Source organism: Borostomias antarcticus (genome assembly GCF_949987555.1).
Source record: "Borostomias antarcticus genome assembly, chromosome: 32".
Classification (NCBI taxonomy): domain Eukaryota; kingdom Metazoa; phylum Chordata; class Actinopteri; order Stomiiformes; family Stomiidae; genus Borostomias; species Borostomias antarcticus.
This window is the reverse complement of record NC_140265.1, coordinates 1,782,413-1,804,819: the sequence shown is the minus strand read 5'-3', so window position 1 is coordinate 1,804,819 and position 22,407 is coordinate 1,782,413. Positions and strand designations below refer to the sequence as shown.

The window sequence follows — 22,407 nt, the reverse complement described above, 5'->3', positions numbered from 1 at the left end:
TAAACAGAGAAACAATGGTGTGTTTTTAATTTTGTTTGTTCTAGCAACAACCTCTCTCTTGAGCCTGAAAAGGGAAGTTTCCACAGCAGTTAAGGTTAAGGCGCTATTTGTTGTCTAGCGAGCGAGCCGAGATTTTCGCAGGACTCAGGAGTAGGATCGCTATTGCTAGTAGCCTAGGTTACAGCGTAGGCCTATTAACAATGGATATTAGAAAATGGCTTAAATCGCTAGTCTCCAAAAACTACTCTAATGTTGAATAATCAGATTCCGCCTGCAAAACGGATACTGCAGTTCTAACCGCGATGTTTTAAAAGCTACTTTTCAACACTTGGTTCGCTCAGAGCATCGGCGTAGTAGACCCAGGCCTTTGCAAAAACGCGAGGCTCAGCTTATTTCAAGGATGAGTGTTAAGGACATTTTGACGAGAAGATTCAACACTGAGAAATACCGCCTTCAACTTTACCGAGCCAGGGGGAGAACGAGAGCGCGTACAGTAGGTTCAGTGTGTGTGTGTGTGTGTGTGTGTGTGTCTCTGTGTGTGTGTGTGTTTAAAGAGTGTAGGCTACGGCAGCTTTGCACTAAGCTGCTACTGTAGTTTTCGCCTGCTGTATTTGCGTCAGCATCTGCCGTGGTGCTTTTTCAATTGGAGAGATGTAGGCTGCTTGCACGGTTATATATTTAATGTGCTTCGTGCATAACATGTTACATGATGAGGATGACTGGCTGGTCGTATATGCTGTTGAGGGATGGTTTAATGTGATGATCACATCGTCATACTGTAAATTATAATTTGCAAGTGCACTGATAGCGTGCCACTCTGTCTCCCCATTTTAGTCATGTAGCCATGTAGCCTATAGGCTATCCTTGACAAATATTCATTTTCTAAGCCAATTGTTGACAAGGTCTTGGAAGTGCACCTGATTGCTACCGATTATTATCCAATCAGTGAATATCTACATTTGATGTGCCAACTTTGCCTCTCCAGGTTAGGCTATAATGTAACTTGCATTCAAATATTTTTTTGGCCTAAATTAGGTCGACCAAGCCTTGTAAGTGCCCCCAATTAGTTAGTGAATGTCTGCATTGCACCTACTTTGCCTTCCTACGTTATAATGTAACTTGCTGCATTCTAATAATATTAGGCCTATCCTACATCGGTACATTAAATCTATCTATCTGAGACCAATTTGTTTAGTATGAGACCTCAGTATAGCCCAATTAGTATGCGTGTCAGTGCTGCACGAATACTGCACGGATACAATAGCATATTGGATTATCAAAAATAACTAGAAAGTACATTTCCTGGAGAAAATGTGAGGTGGGCTAGCTGCTGCAGCTGTATCTAACAGCTACTGCTAGAACTACTATGGACCAGGCAATCTCCATGCACCCACCGGCGAAGACCGTGCGTCTCTAGCCCACTCAGGGACTGAGTTGTGGGGTCTGTGGTGTGGACAGTGGCGTGGTGGTGAGACTCCGCCCCCTCAGGTCAGAGCTGGTCAGGGACAGTGTACCCCTCTCTGTGCCACTGTGATAGTTATTTTAGACTTGTCTTGTCCAAAGATTTACCAAGATACGTTCAAAAGGTTGAGTCTGGTTTATTGAATGAAATCAAATACTTGCACAAGGACTTCCTGAACAACGCAAACAAAGGTGGTTTGTCAGAGAAGTGAAGTCAGTCACTTCTGGCCTGGCTTATATTCAGTCAGAACACAGGTAAGTCTTTCTAGGATTTCATTGGCTGAGTTGTCTATGCGTCATCGTGAGGGGACGGATATCACACAGTGAAAGGAAGGAATGTGGGATGAAACTCACTTTGAATATGGCTTTGAATAGAGACAAAGGTCTGAGTCAGGGCAGGAAGGACAAGGTGTGGCCTTTCTGACTTGGACAAAAGAGCGAGGCAGAGCTATGCAGAGTGTGTTTACAATTACAAAAGGGGGAGAGTTGGTGTTTTACATTAGACTGAAACTGGGGGGTTTAAGGTGTGGTTTAAGGTGTTTGGATGTAAATTCCTGGACAATCCCTCATTTGTGCCTGAACAGGCACACAAAAATAAAATATAAAATCCAAACACAGTGTAAACAGTCAGCTATGCTATACATGTGGAAAGGAAATAATCTCTCCACTAGGTGGAGCAAAAAAAAAAAAAAAAAAATTCTCTTTTTTTTTTTTTTATTATTTTCTTTCCACGTGCAAAATCACGCACCAAAACCCCTTGCTTCAGAAATTTGACAGGAAACAAGATAAAAAAAAAAATGACATGATTATATACTATTTATAGTCTAAGAGTGGACAACCATTCACCAAAAAACAAACTTGATTTAACAAGGCAAAAAAAAGATAAAATGGTTACCAGTGTAAGAGGGGCAAAAAACCTCTTGGTCAATTTAGAGGAAAAACCCAAACTTATTTATCAACTCATGTTTCAACCATTGCAATTCTTGTAAACAAATATGATATTTTTCAGATTATTTCAAAGTTCATTCATTCTTGTGAGGAGGTGACCGGCAAGGTCAGTCTCCGATTGCTCATCAGAGGAGAGGAGAGTGGGCGGTGACTGTCAAGGTCACTCTTGTTCACAGTGTATCCCAACAGTCATTTAGGTGACACTTCTCTTTTGGGCAATAGAATGTCATTGGGGAATGCAAGGCGTCTTCTCTTCTAGTTCGCAACTTCAATGTCGCGTTGTTTGAAATCAGTTATGTTCAATGTTAGTTGCAGTGTGTGCAGGTGTGTGTGCGTGTGTGGTGCATCTTGTGAGGAGGTGACCAGCAAGGTCATTTTTCCTCCGATTCCTCGTCAGAGGAGAGGACAGTGTGATGGCCCATGGTTTTGGCCTCTGAGCCCTCTGGTTCAGCTGCATTCTGATCTCCTGGTGTTTGCGATCCCCTGGTGGACCGTCCTCTGCTGCTTGGACCCGTCGGCAATGGCTTGCATGGGTCCAACGAAGTCCTCTCAGATCGCTGTCTGCGTGATGAGTAGAAACTGGTACGGCCCGAGCCACCTCGGCGAGTTCCAGCTCCTTCGTCTGTGGTCGTGGACCAGGACCCAATCCCCAGGAGAGATGTGATGCAGGAACCCCTCCTTAGCCTCAGGAAATGGCGGTCCTCACTCTGTTGGAGACATCTGTTAACATCTTCTGCCACCCCTGTTTTTGAAACATGATCTGGCCCGTGGGCTAGTTTGAAAGCATAATGAAAACATGAACGAGGTAGTACAGGTTTGCATTAGGCCCTAGATACAGGTTAGTTTGGTGGTGGAAATGTGCACTTAGTCCTTCATTTCTTTTTCTCCGCAGGTGGAGCAGATGCTTGTAGGTCAGAATTGTCTGCCGGGGACAGTGGAGGAATCTTGTCAGGGTCTGTGGATGGTAGAGAGAGCATAGAAAGCACAGGGGAGGAAGCAGAGACAGCCGCAGCTTTTGCAGCGAGCTCTCGGAGGGTGAGGAGAGAGTCCCTGTCTTGGTTCAGCAGGGTGAAGGTGCGGTGGGACACCACACAGCCAGGGCGCCAGCAGCACGTACAGGCTCTTGAACTGAACCCGGTCCATCCCTGTACTGCTCCACTTAGGGCCGGCCCGGGTCGTGCTGCTGGAGGGCTCACCTCGGCGCTCCCGCCTCCAGCACAGGCTGATGAAGTGCTCCGTCTGTGGATCCACAGATGAGAGAGACAAACAGAGACAAAACAGAAGAGCAAAAGAGAGTCCTCTGGTCTGGTCTCCCTGTTCCCTTCTTTGGTCAGGAACGGTTATTCAACAGTCTGTAGGAGATACTCAGAAACATGGTTAAGCGCAAGCTCCTGCTTTTGGGGAAAAAATGTTGTTATTCTGTCAGGAAAACTTAAACAGGGTGACTGTTCAAGTGTCATTTAGAGCCAGTCTGCAGTAGCCTACAGTGACATCAGGGGCAGTGTTAGAATGACTTCAACACGCCCAGTCCCCAGTCATGATCAAGGCAATTGGATTTGGCTCTAGCAGTTCTCTTGCGATTTTATGAAAAGAAAATAACCCATATCCTCGTCTCAACAAAACAACACCCTCTAAGGGTGAAAGCAAAAATTTCCTGAAGTCAGGATAAAAATAGAGATGGGTCAAAGAAAATGACACTAAAATGAACTGGCTTCATTTACAATTAACTAATCAAAAAACTCCATCAAAGCTTCATTTGTATAGCTAAAATTTGTATATCTAAAACCCTCCCTCTTCTGCATTTGAGGACAGAGTATTTGGGCACTGCTTCGGACAAAATGGTCTCTTCTCCGTTTCATACTTATCTGTCGCTCACAGTGAGTAGGTGACATGGCGTTGGTCTGCATCTCACGAACCCCAGATCGCCCATCTGTAGGGAAACAGGCCAGTAACCTCCGGTGTACGTGCCCGTCTCCTGGTTCGGCATTCACCCATCACTCCCGGAACGACAGTTGTCTGTAAAAAAACACTCAGAAAAAAACTCAGGCCCGATGAATGTGCCTCAAACTATAAACATGAGATATTTAACATAACCATTTAAAAAATATAATTGGGTTATGAGATGCTGCATTCAGATTAAGACACTAGCAACCCTTATCTATTCCCCCCACTATTATGCACAACCCTTATGTCTTAAGCTACATATCAGAAAGAGAGACAAAACAAACAACAGTTAAACAGACCAACAGCAGGTTCCAATGTCCCCAGGAAGGCATGATCCAGGCTCCTCAAAGACCTGCCGCCCAGGGTCCATAACACCTGAAAAATAAGACTCAAACACAGACTGGGTTCAATAGCAGAGGAGAAGGCCTAATGCCAGCTCCTCAAAAAACACATTATCATTATATGAATGAAAATTCATACAGTAGAAATGCATAAAACGAACAGCTTATGGCCATTCATTGACTATTGAAACAAAACTCCTGAAATCAAACACCTATTCAACCCTGTCAGACTTTTGAGTTCGCTCTACATCTATTTTATCCTGTTTATTTACCTTAAAAATTAAAACTCTATCTTGGCTAGTTTAAAATCACCCTTATGGGTTGTTCAAGGGAAATCCAGCAGGTGGCGCTCGACTTCAAAATCGGAGGCTCTTCCTTCCGGACCTGTTCGGACAAATACCTCGTAGAAAGAAGGGGCGTGGCTAATGGCGCAACAAGTCAAGGGGGGAATCTAATTTTAAATCAGAGTTATTCTGCTGGGGAAATGGTGGAGAGACTGTTTGCTGAATCTCCTTATCTTTCCTTCCTGACCTAAAAAGAAACTCTCTTGTCTACTCTCCCAAATCTTAAAAACAGACCAGTCTAGAGAATTAACTCTACTTTTCCCTTAACCCTCTAGCTGAGCCCGAATCTTAGAATTTAACACTAAAATGTCAGATGTGGATGTAAGAAATCGAAAATGCTTTAGCACATAACGAAATCTCCCACAAACGCTCGCAGAAATATGCTTCAGTGCAATAATCACATCAGGCTAGACGTTTGCAGTAGAATTCTTTACATCCTCTAGCATATCTTAATAACTAGTGTTACAGGGACACCTAGTGGTGATCCCAAAATGTTGCATGTATGACCCGGATGTGGTCTTTGGTTGTGCGCGGGGAAATTTAAAGAAACAAATCCCAAATAATCACGACGCAGCCTAAAAACCCCAAAATAGCAACGAAAGGAAAACTTATGGTTAACTCACGGCGGGAAAGAATACAATTTCGAAAGAAACACACATTAAGACACATTAAATTCGCTTAGTACTCACCTAGTCAGCGAAGTGCTTTGTTCTCTTCTGGCTCAATGGCAGAACACCGCGAGAGCTTTCCTGCGTCTCCTAGGCAACCAGTTAGCTAGCCTACTGGGAATCTAGCAGAATTTTAACAGTCTAAAAAGGGTACAAAACAATACTTTACCTGGATCCATGGCGCGCATAACAAACAATAATCAAGAGCCGAGGCTCAAACAGTGAACACATAAGACGAACAAGACGAAAACAAAGGCCCACGTTACAAACAACAAGCATGCTCGGCTGCACTAGCAATTTGGTCCAGGCTAAACCTTCCGTTTAGATCCTACCAAATTGTACAGCCACTTGGTGAAAACTAACGCTCGTTAGGTTTACCAAGTCACCCGGGAACAAATGGGAAAACGTTTCTCCAAGAAACGCGGATTGCAAAAACTCTCAATCACTCCCGTAGCTACCATCTCGTTGGTAATCGTTCTTCAACGAACATCAACAATCACTTCGAAGCTAGTCGGCAATCGTGCTAACACGAACATCAACAACGGGGCTTAAGCTAGTTGGTATCGTTCTGAAAACGAAACATCAACAATGAGGCTTAAGCTAGTTGGTATCGTTCTGGAAACGAAACATCAACCATGCTCGCCCTACCCTCGGTAGGACTAAATACCCACGCTGGGGTTCCTGTTTTCACCAATCCAGACCAACACAACTGAACCAAATCAAGGCAAATACAAACTCAGAACCATAAGAGGGTTCGTTTAAACGTACCTGTGAGCCTCAGGAATCCAGTGGCAGAACTGAGGAAATAATCTCGGCTAGCGCTCTGGCGCAAGAGAGAAAATTGATTTTCCAAGCCCATATGGACCGACACGTCTGCCGATCAGGCCTATCCACTGGAATCCCGAAGCAAACGCAGGCAGTAATCCCATCCCCGTCGCCAAACTGTGATAGTTATTTTAGACTTGTCTTGTCCAAAGATTTACCAAGATACGTTCAAAAGGTTGAGTCTGGTTTATTGAATGAAATCAAATACTTGCACAAGGACTTCCTGAACAACGCAAACAAAGGTGGTTTGTCAGAGAAGTGAAGTCAGTCACTTCTGGCCTGGCTTATATTCAGTCAGAACACAGGTAAGTCTTTCTAGGATTTCATTGGCTGAGTTGTCTATGCGTCATCGTGAGGGGACGGATATCACACAGTGAAAGGAAGGAATGTGGGATGAAACTCACTTTGAATATGGCTTTGAATAGAGACAAAGGTCTGAGTCAGGGCAGGAAGGACAAGGTGTGGCCTTTCTGACTTGGACAAAAGAGCGAGGCAGAGCTATGCAGAGTGTGTTTACAATTACAAAAGGGGGAGAGTTGGTGTTTTACATTAGACTGAAACTGGGGGGTTTAAGGTGTGGTTTAAGGTGTTTGGATGTAAATTCCTGGACACCACCTACCCGCCCGCACCGGTGAAGACCGTGTGTCTCTAGCCCACTCAGGGGCTGAGTTGTGGGTCCCGTGGCGTGGATAGTGGCGTGCTGGTTAGGCTCCGCCCCCTTGAGTCACAGCTAGTCAGGGACAGTACAGTGACCTCCGGGCAATTTCCATGCATCCACCATTGAAGACTGTGTGTCTCTAGCCCACTCAGGGGCTGAAAAGTGGGTTCTGTAGTGTAAATAGTGGCGTGGTGGTGAGGCTCCGCCCCATTTGGTCAGGGACGGTGTACTCCTCTCCGGGCTACCCACCGGCCCCCACCAGTGAAGATCATGTGTCTCTATTTCACTTTGGCTGAGTTCTGTGCTATTACATTAGTTATAAAAGGGTGCCTGTACCTTTAAGAGAGGCTGCACATGCACACACATTTTTAAAAAGCATGAGGAATGAGGAGCCCAGTTGCCGAACAAATCGTCATACAGCGAAAACTATAAGTCACACAGCTTAGATACTTGCATTGTACGAATCAGCACAGTTGTGTGAACATTTTGATATATAATGTGTGTGTGAGCGTTCAAAACTGTAGGAGTGCCAGCAGTTTACAAAATGTGTGAATATTTTCAAAGCAACTGCTGCCACCACAAGTTTCTGAACATTCCAAAAGCAGTTTCAAGCAGTTTCAATGGGACAAAAAATAGTTTTTAAAGTTAAATCTCAAAAAATCTATAAAAAAAAAAAATCAAAAATCTTAATACATCCATTAAAGAGCTAAACATTGTGAACATTTCAAAGTTTGAATGAAGTTTGTAGCACAAAGTATGAAGAAGTTATAAAGGAGACAAAAATGGGGAGAATAATAATAAAGCAAGAAATAGTGAGAATATCACAAGTTGGGTTAGCTTCTGCAAGCTAGCCCACCTAATAATAATAAAGACTGAGCCCTGGCAATGGGTCTGCATGACCGTCCTCTCCTGAGCTTAAAACGGGTGTAATTGTCCCCATTTCTTGCGGCGAGGGGAGGAAAACGACTGCTGTTCAGGTCAGCGGCGGCGTTGACACCAGAAACGAGCTCGGCACGGTAGCTGCGGTAAACACCTTGCCCGTTTTCATGGCTGGTCAGTAATTAGACCAGCGTTACCTCTGCGGGGACTGGCTGTCCGTAAAGGTCACGGCCTCTGGCGTCTCCGTTGGGGGATGGACTCAAATAAGTTCCCCTGGTCTCCTCTCCCCCGCCCAGCTGAATGATAATGTCTTTGTGTATTTCTCTCAGTATCGACCATGAACTGAAATCATCCATCACAAGTAAAGCGTCCCTTTAAAGACGGATGCTGCCGCAACACAGCGGCCCTCTGGGCTGGCTCTGGGTCATGGAGACACCCCGGACGATACTCAAACCTCCTCTCTCTGAAACAAAGACATTTCGCTGGCAAAAGCGATTCTAGTCTCTCCGGCCTTGAGAGTCCTCTGTTCATGAATCTGTTCACCGGCTTTGTTTCTGGAAAGCTCCATGGCCGGAGCAGCCGTCGGCAGAGCGTCTGACCGCCCTGCGGTGCCCTCGCTCTGGGCTGGACGGCGGCCAGACGGTGGCTCGGTGACACTGGGATTAATACTCATTAGTGATGGTACTCATGGGGATGAGTCAGAGATGATGAGACTGCCCGTTTGGATGGCAATACAGGGGAAAACTATGGAGGGGGAAAGGGAACTATTAATTGGTTTTTAGATCTAAACGTCATCTTGTCTGAACAGATGAACAGTGAGAGAGAGTGCGAGAGATTGGGAGAGAGCAGCGGAGAGAGATAGAGAGCAAGAGAGAGAGAGAGGGAGGGAAGATGGCAGACAGTAAAGGTCACAAGTGTGTTATTACCTTAGAGAGACATTCTTCTTCCCTGGTCCTCTAATTAGTCATCTGGTGTAACCTTTTCTGTTCCAGTCCAGTCATTAACAGAGTATGAAGCACGGCTGGGTCCTCTCTCTGGGACAGACAAATGGAGTTTAACTTATGTTTTTGACTGTAATGCCAGGCTCACACTACAGGATATTTACAATCCTAACCGATTTCGAAATCGGGTTGCATCACGAACATAAGGAGAATGTTAACAGACGTTCTTCTCGCGAATCTCAAACAAGTGCACACTACACGATTTTAAAATAACGGCTCATCATCACACTACAGGATATTATCGTGCCCAAGGAAGCAATGAACCACTGGTCTCGCTTCTAAAGTAGTGACATATTAGTCTTAATATCAAACATGATATTATCGGAGCCACCCCGATGGGTCTACAAGCCGATCAGGAGGTTTAAGATCTGTGAACCCCTCACATTACAAGATTATCTGGGCCGAACATCGGTACAAATCAACGTTCCAGACCAGATTTCTCCTGTGACTGTCGGGAGGGGTGAATCGGGGATAAATCGACCCAAATATCCTGCAGCGTGAGCCCAGCATAAGGGTACATTGAAACTGTATCCTGACCCGTGGTTTCTTGTGGATGTGCGTAAATAGCGCCTCGCGCATTGTTGCCTACTGTGTGTTTAAAGGTTGCTCTGTGGTGTGTGTGTGTGTTTTGCAGGTGTATGCTGCGGGTGCTGGATTCTTTCGGCACGGAGCCGGAGTTCAACCACGCCCACTACGCCCAGTCCAAGGGCCACAAGACCCCCTGGGGCAAATGGAACCTCAACCCCCAGCAGTTCAACACCATGTTCCGTAAGTCACGCCCAGGAGCTGGGGGGCAGTGGGGGGGGGGGGGGCTCAGGGAAGAGGAGCTAGGGAGGGAGGAGAGGGTTGAGGAAGGGAGGAGAGAGTTGAGGAGGGGAGGAGAGAATTGAGGAAGGGATGAGAGGGGATGGGATATGGGAAAGAAGAGAGGGAGAGTGAAGAGGGAGCCTGGGAGAGGAGGAGAGGGGATAGGGAGAGAGGAGAGCAGCTTGAGAGAGGAGGAGAGGGGTTAGGGAGGGAGGAGAGGTGCCTGGGAGAGGAGAGGGGAGCTGGGGAGGGTGAAGAGAAGTTGGGGAGGTGAGGGCTCTCTGAGGTGAAGAGGGAGCAGACTCCCTGGGGTATTAGCCTTCAGCGAGCGGCTCGGGTTACGTCCTACCCTATCTTACCCTACATTTATATCTGTGTCCCTGCAACAAGAAATGCAAAGGGCCCCCTGAGGTCTTGGGCCCCTGGGCCTGGGCCCGGTAGGCCCATTCAGTAATATGTCTTTGCCCCCGGCAGCTGAATAGGCGCTTCGTGCCCAGCGTAGAGTCTGACATTCTCATAAGTCTCCCTGCCTTTTACAGGAAGGCCAGTCCAGCACTGCTGCCAGGATTAGATGATATCTGCAGTGCAGCAGGCGTATGTTGGTCTCATCCGGTGTTCAAACACACCGTGCCCGTGCTCCGTTTCTTCTTTCCTGGACTGGAGGAGTTGTTCACTTAGTCCCGACTATACACTTCCGATGAAATATGTTCAGATGCAGCTGGATTTGAAAGGCAGGAGTTGGCTCCGCCCCTCTGCCCATTTTTTTGTAACGTTAACTACAGCCCGAGGAGGGAGACGCACCTTCTCCGCCTCGCATCGTGTGTCGGACGAAACTTAACTTCTCTTCTCAGCCTGGAGGGGAAGCCGGTCACCGCAGCTCATAATCACTCTTATATAAGATCAGCGGAACCTAACATCCTTGATGTCATGAATATTTGAGCATGTTTCCTCGGGTGGCGTTTGGGGTTTCCTTGCACCTGCTTTATTTAAAATGGAACTGAGGACATTTAGACCAACACGGCAACAACTAGATATGTTGATCCTGGCCTCGGGTTCAGCTCGTTACCATTCACAGGCTTGTATCCGTTACTGCTGGGGGGGACTGGGGACAGGGTGTGTGTGTGTATGTGTGTGTGTGTGGGGGGGGGGATCATCTGCAGGGCCTAACAAACACATAAACCTCAGTGTTGGTTCAGCCAGTCTGGTGAAGCTGTGAACCTGGAGGAAGTTGTAAACTCACACAAAAGCCTCTACAGTCCACTTGTCTTCCTCCGTCTCCTGCTTGTTTCACAGGAGCCTTTCGCATGCAGACTCGTTCATGTCTAGACTTACAGTACGTTATTCAGGGGAATAGATAATACTTCTAGTCATACACGTTTCAGGTCCCGTCTCCTCTGGCCTTGGCATTGTGGGTGTAAAGCAGCTCATGCAGCAGCCAGTCCCTCGTGTTTGTTGTTTGTTCTGTTTAGCCTTTGTATGTTTTTATCTGTATAGTGTGTCCTAGGGCTGTCAAGTAAATACTCGAACTTCGACTAGGGGAAAAAATGCATAATCGATCTTCAAAATGTACATTTGATTAGTAGGCTACCGGAAAGCAGCACACATCCCACAGCCTCCCGAATCCCACCCATCCTCTAATCATGCCAAAACACGTTAAGTTAGTATTCAATCTTTTCAACATGGCCAAAAATCTGCAAAACCACTGCATCTACAGTATCTATATATCTAGGCGGTGAGGAAATACCTTACTTCCTTAAAATCCCAGCACATCTTACTGGAAGCCGGCAGGCAACATTGTAAACAAGCACGCAAGCAAGGGGACCAGAGCACTATAGGCTATTCCTCTTGTTTTGTTTTCAGTTGGCTAGGATATAGGCCTGATTACAGGACCCTGTTTGCACTAAATGTCACCCACGTCGACTGGGTGTTGACTGGGTATTAACGTTAGTTGAATACTTGAATCCTGTGAACACAGACGGACACGAAAGTTCTGTTGGTTCTTGTTCATGACAATAGGCAGCGAGCGCCCTCTTGTGGTTAGAAGTGGTTCCATTGTATGCGTCATTTTCTATGCAAAATTATATGATACCTAATAATCGAATATATGTTGAATAATTGTTGAGCTCAGTTGACAGCCCTAGTGTATCCACGACTGTATTGTTTTGTCTGCTTTCCGCAGAACCAGTAGCTCCTCGGGTACAAATAAAGTTGAGTTTAGTAATGAAATTAGAAAAAAAGGACTGTCTTTGACTAGGGATGCGCATCGAAAACCGGTTCTTGTTGAGAACCGGTCCCCAGTGAATCGATTCCTTGGAATCGTTAGCCAAAATCCTTAACGATTCAGCCATCGATTCCTGTCGTTGCTACACATGTGCGATGACGTCGCACGCACGATGCCTTGTTTTGTTTTATTAGACCGGGGTAGAAGAAGCCAGCAACAGGTCGTCTAGGCATAAACATTCGAAAGTGTGGTTACATTTCACGCGACAAGATGACAACACGGCCACTTGCAATGCTTGAAAAAAAAAAAGTATATCATCAAAGGGGGGAAATACTACAAATATCCAAAAACATTTGGCCACACAGCATGCAATAACTTTGCAGGAATGTCCCGTTTTTGATGCGCTCCGGAGTGACGACAGCAGCGCAGCTAACGTTAGTGTAGTCGAAGGTAAACTTCTCCAGAGTCCCTGTCTATTGTGTTAGTGCCATTTGTTTAATTGTGTAAACCAGCTTTCACTATATGAATAATCTCCATTTCCATCCATGTAATTTAGATGATGACGTTCAGAGTCAGGCTGGTGGTCGGTCTTGGTCAGAGGCTACTTCTTGTAGAAGTAGTCGAATTGTTAGTTCTTCATACAGTTGAGGGTTGCAGACCTACTCAGTTCCATTTGGACTTCACTTGATTGTATTTGTTGCCAGTTGACGCTGCTAGTTTTATTTTTGTCAGCTCAGCTCATATACCCTTTTTAAATGGAAGGAGCATTGTAATTTCTACTAGTAACATGTTAGACTGTTATTGGATTTAAAATTCAACAGAATAATTCATGTTTTATTTATCTTTTTCTATAGAAAAAAATACTGATTTGTTTATGTCAGTTTTATTTTTAGGTCAAGGTGAATAGCCTACACCTAAAAAAAACAGCACTGTAATTGCCATGTTCAATGTCTATATATGTATATATATATATATAAGAAAATTAATTAATAATGTTAATAAACCTGTTTGTACTCTTTTGCCCAATGAGAATCGATAAGGAATCGGATCGATAAGCAGAATCGAAAATGGAATCGGAATCGATCAATCAATATCCATCCCTATCTTTGACTAGGGCTGGGTATCGATTCGAATTTCAAGAATCGATTCTGATTCACAAGGTTCAGAATCGATTATCACAATTCGATTCGATTCAATTCAATATCAATTCGGTTAGTGTTATAAAAACCTGTTTTGTTTTTTTTAGCTGTAACCTTAAAGGAGTAGTAAAGAGAAAATGCATGTTTAGCCCTGTCTTAAGGTTTCTTATGATCATATACAATGGTTCAGATCAAAACGTTGACAAAGATAGCATTTTTCGAGAAAGTTGATAAAACAAAACCACCGTTTTGGTCATACAAAGGATGTGGATGGGCATCTTGAAAAATCATTCAAAAACATGTTAAACTCTCGATTTCAAAGACAAGAAACTCACCTAGGTGTTAGTTGGCGTTCTGACATATAATTCGCCATAAAGTAAGATTCTAGTTCATCTTGAAAGGCTTTTTAAAATATTTAGCATAGAACTATTTAGTCGCAGCACATACGTGTGTAAACCTCCGCAAACTAGGTAACCTACCAACATAAACAATAACAATAGCTATCCTAAGTAGTTCCGCTTCCTGAATCCCCTCTGCGGATTGATCTACACATCTACTGTACAACGGTCGCTTCAATACAAGTCAATGGATTTCATAAAATGATCAATAAAACCCTACAGGATTCATACTTTGCGGTGAATTTGATGTCAGAACACCAACAGACCCCAATTACCCCCTCGGTGAGCTTCTTGTCTTTGAAAGCGAGAGTTTAACATGTTTTTGAACGCTTTTTCAAGATGCCCATCCACAGCAATTATCAACTTTTTCGAAAATGCTATCTTTGTCAATATTTTGATCTGAACCATTGTATATGATCATAAGTAAACTTAAGATAGGGCTAAGCATGCATTTTCCCTTTACTACTCCTTTAATTACATGACTGCCAAGTTATGCAACATATCAACAGACCTACTACAGCTGGGTATCGATACTGATTTCCAAAAATGAATCATTGAATGAATTAATGAACTATTCATTCCTTCATTTATTCATTCATTCATTTAATGAAAGATTGATTTTGGGATTCATGAATCGATCATTTGATTCGATTCAGAATCGATTAATTGATTTTTTTTAACCCAGCCCTATCTTTGACCCGTAAACGCCACGTTCCAACAGTCAGCCCTCAAGGAAAAATATCAGCCCTTTCTTGAGTCACCTCTGTATTCTGTTTCTTTCCCGTGAAAATGAGTGGATGTTTGGTTTCAGTCCGCCATGTGACCTGTTGTGAAATGGATTTGTAGTGTAGGAGTTCCCCCTCCCTCTCCTCCTGGTGAGCTCACAGTCCTTTTCAGTGGCACTGAAGCGAAACGTCGTTGTTCCCATCAGACTGCTTCCCTCCTGTTCCCTGCTCATCTGTGTGCGGCAGTGCTTTGTGTGGACAGCGTCTCAACACCATAGTCAAAGATATCATGGTTTCCAACTTCATCTAGAACTTTACCGAGGTATTTTCTGCTCAGTTATGACCGACTTTGCTCCATGCCAGCAAGTCCGAGTATATTACATGTACGAAGTAAAAGATGAGAGAATGTTAAGCAGACCTGACCAAAGAGTCGCCAAAAAAACGGAGATTAACCGTTTTTGCGCACTGATAGTGATTAACCGTTTTTCGCCTTTAGCGAGCGGCTCGGGTTACGTCCACCTCTACCCTATCTTACCCTACATTTATATCTGTGTCCCTGCAACAAGAAATGCAAAGGGCCCCCGTTTGGGGTTTCCTTGCACCTGCTTTATTTAAAATGGAACTGAGGACATTTAGACCAACACGGCACCAACTAGATATGTTGATCCTGGCCTGGGGTTCAGCTCGTTACCATTCACAGGCTTGTATCCGTTACTGCTGGGGGGGACTGGGGACAGGGTGTGTGTGTGTATGTGTGTGTGGGGGGGGTCATCTGCAGGGTCTAACAAACACATAAACCTCAGTGTTGGTTCAGCCAGTCTGGTGAAGCTGTGAACCTGGAGGAAGTTGTAAACTCACACAAAAGCCTCTACAGTCCACTTGTCTTCCTCCGTCTCCTGCTTGTTTCACAGGAGCCTTTCGCATGCAGACTCGTTCATGTCTAGACTTACAGTACGTTATTCAGGGGAATAGATAATTCTTCTAGTCATACACGTTTCAGGTCCTGTCTCCTCTGGCCTTGGCATTGTGGGTGTAAAGCAGCTCATGCAGCAGCCAGTCCCTCGTGTTTGTTGTTTGTTCTGTTTAGCCTTTGTATGTTTTTATCTGTATAGTGTGTCCTAGGGCTGTCAAGTAAATACTCGAACTTCGACTAGGGGAAAAAATGCATAATCGATCTTCAAAATGTACATTTGATTAGTAGGCTACCGGAAAGCAGCACACATCCCACAGCCTCCCGAATCCCACCCATCTTCTAATCATGCCAAAACACGTTAAGTTAGTATTCAATCTTTTCAACATGGCCAAAAATCTGCAAAACCACTGCATCTACAGTATCTATATATCTAGGCGGTGAGGAAATACCTTACTTCCTTAAAATCCGAGCACATCTTACTGGAAGCCGGCAGGCAACATTGTAAACAAGCACGCAAGCAAGGGGACCAGAGCACTATAGGCTATTCCTCTTGTTTTGTTTTCAGTTGGCTAGGATATAGGCCTGATTACAGGACCCTGTTTGCACTAAATGTCACCCACGTCGACTGGGTGTTGACTGGGTATTAACGTTAGTTGAATACTTGAATCCTGTGAACACAGACGGACACGAAAGTTCTGTTGGTTCTTGTTCATGACAATAGGCAGCGAGCGCCCTCTTGTGGTTAGAAGTGGTTCCATTGTATGCGTCATTTTCTATGCAAAATTATATGATACCTAATAATCGAATATATGTTGAATAATTGTTGAGAGCCCTAGTGTATCCACGACTGTATTGTTTTGTCTGCTTGCCGCAGAACCAGTAGCCCCTCGGGTACAAATAAAGTTGAGTTTAGTAATGAAATTAGAAAAACAGGACTGTCTTTGACTAGGGATGCGCATCGAAAACCGGTTCTTGTTGAGAACCGGTCCCCAGTGAATCGATTCCTTGGAATCGTTAGCCAAAATCCTTAACGATTCAGCCATCGATTCCTGTCGTTGCTGCACATGCGCGATGACGTCGCACGCACGATGCCTTGTTTTGTTTTATTAGACCGCGGTAGAAGAAGCCAGCAACAGGTCGTCTAGGCATAAACATTCGAAAGTGTGGTTACATTTCACGCGACAAGATGACAACACGGCCACTTGCAATGCTTGAAAAAAAAAAGTATATCATCAAAGGGGGGAAATACTACAAATATGCAAAAACATTTGGCCACACAGCATGCAATAACTTTGCAGGAATGTCCCGTTTTTGATGCGCTCCGGAGTGACGACAGCAGCGCAGCTAACGTTAGTGTAGTCGAAGGTAAACTCCTCCAGAGTCCCTGTCTATTGTGTTAGTGCCATTTGTTTAATTGTGTAAACCAGCTTTCACTATATGAATAATCTCCATTTCCATCCATGTAATTTAGATGATGACGTTCAGAGTCAGGCTGGTGGTCGGTCTTGGTCAGAGGCTACTTCTTGTAGAAGTAGTCGAATTGTTAATTCTCCATACAGTTGATGGTTGCAGACCTACTCAGTTCCAATTGGACTTCACTTGATTGTATTTGTTGCCAGTTGACGCTGCTAGTTTTATTTTTGTCAGCTCAGCTCATATACCCTTTTTAAATGGAAGGAGCATTGTAATTTCTACTAGAAACATGTTAGACTGTTATTGGATTTAAAATTCAACAGAATAATTCATGTTTTATTTATCTTTTTCTATAGAAAAAAATACTGATTTGTTTATGTCAGTTTTATTTTTAGGTCAAGGTGAATAGCCTACACCTAAAAAAAACAGCACTGTAATTGGCATGTTCAATGTCTATATATGTATATATATATATATAAGAAAATTAATTAATAATGTTAATAAACCTGTTTGTACTCTTTTGCCCAATGAGAATCGATAAGGAATCGGATCGATAAGCAGAATCGAAAATGGAATCGGAATCGATCAATCAATATCCATCCCTATCTTTGACTAGGGCTGGGTATCGATTCGAATTTCAAGAATCGATTCTGATTCACAAGGTTCAGAATCGATTATCACAATTCGATTCGATTCAATTCAATATCAATTCGGTTAGTGTTACTAAAACCTTTTTTTTTTTTTTTGATGTAACCTTAAAGGAGTAGTAAAGGGAAAATGCATGTTTAGCCCTGTTTTAAGGTTTCTTATGATCATATACAATGGTTCAGATCAAAACGTTGACAAAGATAGCATTTTCGAGAAAGTTGATAAAACAAAACCACCGTTTTGGTCATACAAAGGATGTGGATGGGCATCTTGAAAATCATTCAAAAACATGTTAAACTCTCGATTTCAAAGACAAGAAACTCACCTAGGTGTTAGTTGGCGTTCTGAAATATAATTCGCCATAAAGTAAGATTAGTTCATCTTGAAAGGCTTTTTAAAATATTTAGCATAGAACTATTTAGTCGCAGCACATACGTGTGTAAACCTCCGCAAACTAGGTAACCTACCAACATAAACAATAACAATAGCTACCCTAAGTAGTTCCGCTTCCTGAATCCCCTCTGCGGATTAATCTACACATCTACTGTACAACGGTCGCTTCAATACAAGTCAATGGATTTCATAAAATGATCAATAAAACCCTACAGGATTCATACTTTGCAGCGAATTTGATGTCAGAACACCAACAGACCCCAATTACACCCTCGGTGAGCTTCTTGTCTTTGAAAGCGAGAGTTTAACATGTTTTTGAACGATTTTTCAAGATGCCCATCCACAGCAATTATCAACTTTTTCGCAAATGCTATCTTTGTCAATATTTTGATCTGAACCATTGTATATGATCATAAGTAAACTTAAGATAGGGCTAAACATGCATTTTCCCTTTACTACTCCTTTAATTACATGACTGCCAAGTTATGCAACATATCAACAGACGTACTACGGCTGGGTATCGATACTGATTTCCAAAAATGAATCATTGAATGAATTAATGAACTATTCATTCCTTCATTTATTCATTCATTCATTAAATGAAAGATTGATTTTGGGATTCATGAATCGATCATTTGATTCGATTCAGAATTGATTAATTGATTTTTTTCAACCCAGCCCTATCTTTGACCCGTAAACGCCACGTTCCAACAGTCAGCCCTCAAGGAAAAATATCAGCCCTTTCTTGAGTCACCTCTGTATTCTGTTTCTTTCCCGTGAAAATGAGTGGATGTTTGGTTTCAGTCCGCCATGTGACCTGTTGTGAAATGGATTTGTAGTGTAGGAGTTCCCCCTCCCTCTCCTCCTGGTGAGCTCACAGTCCTTTTCAATGGCACTGAAGCGAAACGTCGTTGTTCCCATCAGACTGCTTCCCTCCTGTTCCCTCCTCATCTGTGTGCGGCAGTGCTTTGTGTGGACAGCGTCTCAACACCATAGTCAAAAATATCACGGTTTCCAACTTCATCTAGAACTTTACCGAGGTATTTTCTGCTCAGTTATGACCGACTTTGCTCCATGCCAGCAAGTCCGAGTATATTACATGTACGAAGTAAAAGATGAGAGAATGTTAAACAGACCTGACCAAAGAGTCGCCAAAAAAACGGAGATTAACCGTTTTTGCGCACTGATACAGAGCCCTGCTGTCTTCAATTGATGATTGGTTGGTTTGGCAAAAGACTAACGCTGTGTTCACACGGGAAAGGGTGTTTGTATTTTCTGCCATGGCCATTTGGCCGGGGACCCGAGGCGTCTGAGCATGTCCTCCAGCAGGGCTCCTGTTTCACCCGCCCTGACACCAGGAGAGTGTGTGGAGGGTCAATGTGTGGTGGCTGTGCTCTCTCTCTCACTACCTTTCTCTCTCTTTCTCTAATTCTAGCTCTCTCTACCTCTCTCTTGTTCCACACCCCTCCTCTTTAACTCTCTTTCCAGTCTCTCTCCCAACAGCTCTCTCTCTATCTCTCTCTCTCTCTCTCTCAGAGCATGACCATCCCATCTGTACGCTGTTCAGACAGGCGATTGGCCTAGCAGGACACACCCCTTCAATGAGCTCACTCTTTTTCCGCTCGCTCTCAGTCCAGCTGCTGAACGCCCTCGCCCAGCCTCTTGTCATGATGAAGTGTCTTGGCTCCAGTCGTCTGAGCAGCCGGACACACAAACAGCCGAGTGGATTTCACCACGGCCAAATCAGTTGGTGCTAGAATACAAATGCATCTAACATCCAGAGAGAAATCAGCTCCCTCGCATCGACTCTCAGAAGAGTTTAAAGACTTGGTTGTCAAACACTGTTGTCTGACTGAAAAAAAGTAACATACATTACTGGAGCAGTGGAGGTACAGTATAAGCTGCTGTTGGGGTAAAAATGTCATCCTGACATCCTGAAGTGATGTTTACTGTATCTCTGGGGGGTCATCAAGGTACAGTAGCCCCTCTAGACCAACTGCCTCTTTACTGTTTTACAAGCGGGTATCGAATTGGTTCGATGTCCTTCACAGGGAAATTAGTTATCAAGTCTTCCTCAAGTTTCTTCTGAGAGTTCTCAAGTCTTCCTCAAGTCTCTTCTGAGAGTTCCCAAGTCTTCCTCAAGTTTCTTCTGGGAGTTCTCAAGTCTTCCTCAAGTCTCTTCTGAGAGTTCCCAAGTCTTCCTCAAGTTTCTTCTGAGAGTTCTCAAGTCTTCCTCAAGTTTCTTCTGAGAGTTCTCAAGTCTTCCTCAAGTCTCTTCTGAGAGTTCTCAAGTCTTCCTCAAGTGTCTTCGGAGAGTTCCCAAGTGTTAGGTTTAGGGTTAGGGTTACTGTGACTTTTGTTGTCTTTTATTATTGTCCTTATTCAGCTCTGCGTTGTGTTTTTAGTAGGCCCCCACACCTAAGCCTTGTGGATCTTTAGCTCAAGTGCTCTGCTCGAACAACAGCTGCCACGACTGTCCCTGATTTTGGGGTGCTAGGTCTGAAGCTTGTTTTTAGTCTGGAGTATTTGGCTCTACAAGTTATCCAATCTATGAGGGTACGTTTACTTTGAGACGTACTCATCTTAATCTGTGTCAGGTGTCACGACCGCCTTGCATCATGTCGATGACTGAAAACCACTGGTGTTCAGGTTTCAGGGCACTAAAAATGGTGGACGGGTCTGCCACTAGGGGCGCTATCTTATCCACATACTCATTGGCCACTCTGTAGTTCACACAGAGGCGCCATTCACCTGAAGGTTTCAACACAGGCCATGCTGGGCTGCTGGAAGCCCTGTGAGTTTTCTTCAGAAACCCTCTCTCTCCTCAAAGATTTTAAGGAGTGGCTTGATCCCCTCGACCGCGTGTGAGGAGAGTGGATACTGAGTACATGGAGGAGGCCTGCCTGTGAAGGGGACCGCTTCCATTTTCAGAAGCACACAATCATTTTTGTCTTTTGCCCAGATTGGCAGCTCTGCTAGGTCAGGTTTGTTTACCCGACTCAAATTCCATTTGACTCTCCCTTGTTGGAAATGAAGGGATGAATTGATTTTTGTCAACAAATCAAGACCCAGTAGGGGTTATCCTACCGGTCCCACCTACACAGAGGTCGTGAGAGACACAGGTCCCAGTTCCAGCAGGAATGGCATGCTACCATGCATGCCTTGCTTTCGCTCTCTCATTTTGATGTGTGTTCCCTCCAGACAGCGATGAGGAGTGACTGTAGCCACACCCCCCCCCCCCCCGTATCAAGGAGGAACTCTATGTTTTGGCGTCCGTTCAAGGTGGTTGTTACATGCAGGCCTTCTGACTTTTGTAACATGGCAGCCTCGGATGCGGAGCGGAGGCATCTACTGATAATGGGGAGCCGTGTATAAAGTTGGAACAGCTGTTCTCCAACGGCCTCTGCTCCCACAAAAATGACAGCGCTCTCGTTTGTCATCCCGAGCTCTGAATGGGATCTGTGGAGCTCTGGCTTTCTCCTCTATTCTCCTGACCTTGATGGTGATTTAGTTAGTGTCACCGATCAACGGGTGTCTGGCCTGAGCCATGTTCACATCATCTACATCGCGTGGATGTTTTACACTAGCTGACCAGCGTTCAAGATTGCCATCTGCACCGACAGTAACACCCCTCGATCGTAGGGGGCGCAAGTTCGAAGCAGCTGGTGGTAGTGCATTCCCGATCCCTCCTCTCTCTCCTAAGCTTGTCCGGGGGAGCGGAAACTCGGGCTCCTCCTTTAACCTCTCGTCATCGCTGTCTTCATCTGACGGCATTGTCAGTCCCGTCCCCTGCAGTGGCCCGTCATTGACCTCGGCCCGTCATTGACGGATGTTCTATCTCCTCCTCTGACTCCTCCTCCCTAGCCTACTCTCCCTCTCTCGCTGGTAGTCAAGCGACTGGCTTACTGTAGTTTTTACACTGGTGTTTCTGAAGGGAGGGGCTGAGTCGGGACATGAGAGATAGAACGGCCCCAGCACTCTGCTGCTGGGTCACACACTGTCTGATTTTATCACAGTGACCTAACCAACAACGCTTCCCTAGAATATATATATATATCTAGGCCCAAACATACATACATACCCATATCACAAAAACATCCCGACCTCACAGGTCCTTTTTAAAGACAATTCGGTCCTGTGTCCCGCACAGGTTGTCCTTAAAGGCTAAAAGCACAACCATCCCCCGTCTTTCACGTGGACGGTATCCCCTGTTCTCTCACAGGCCCTCGTATTGCAGAATTCTACCTGTCTCCAGAGTCAACATAAAAGGGAATGCTTCCCAAGACAAAACAATGCACGCGCCTTGGCATTACAAACATAAGACATGTAGCTACATACGTTCACATCCATATCCAGCACTGGTTATTTTACGTGTTGAGAGACTACGTGTGGTATACTCTGTCGTGTCTGAGGACGTCTCGTTTCTTTCGGACTCTCTGGGCTCTACCAGGTGGACTGGCTGGCACTCTGAATCCTGCTGCTCAAACCTATCGAGTTGTCCAAAGACCCATGAAAGCAGCTGAAGTCTATGTGGAGCTCAGCAGATGGATGGAAGAGTTATTTTTCTAACGAATCCGCAGCAGGGCTTTTGGATCCCCAGAGAGACTTTGATGAGTTCTTCTTTAAACCTTGGACAACTTGTGCTGATGCACATTTTGTGTGAACTATTGATTCTCTACTT

General features: G+C 44.6%; 1 protein-coding gene across 1 annotated transcript in view; it reads left to right on the top strand.

Annotated features, from left to right (window-relative positions):
* mgat5 (alpha-1,6-mannosylglycoprotein 6-beta-N-acetylglucosaminyltransferase) overlaps positions 1–22,407 on the top strand; it is a 72,190-nt gene that overhangs the window by 5,704 nt on the left and 44,079 nt on the right. Inside the window, exon 4 of the mRNA XM_084460415.1 lies at positions 9,704–9,837. Coding sequence (XP_084316541.1) covers positions 9,704–9,837 — 134 coding nt within the window. The remainder of the gene's footprint in view (positions 1–9,703; positions 9,838–22,407) is intronic.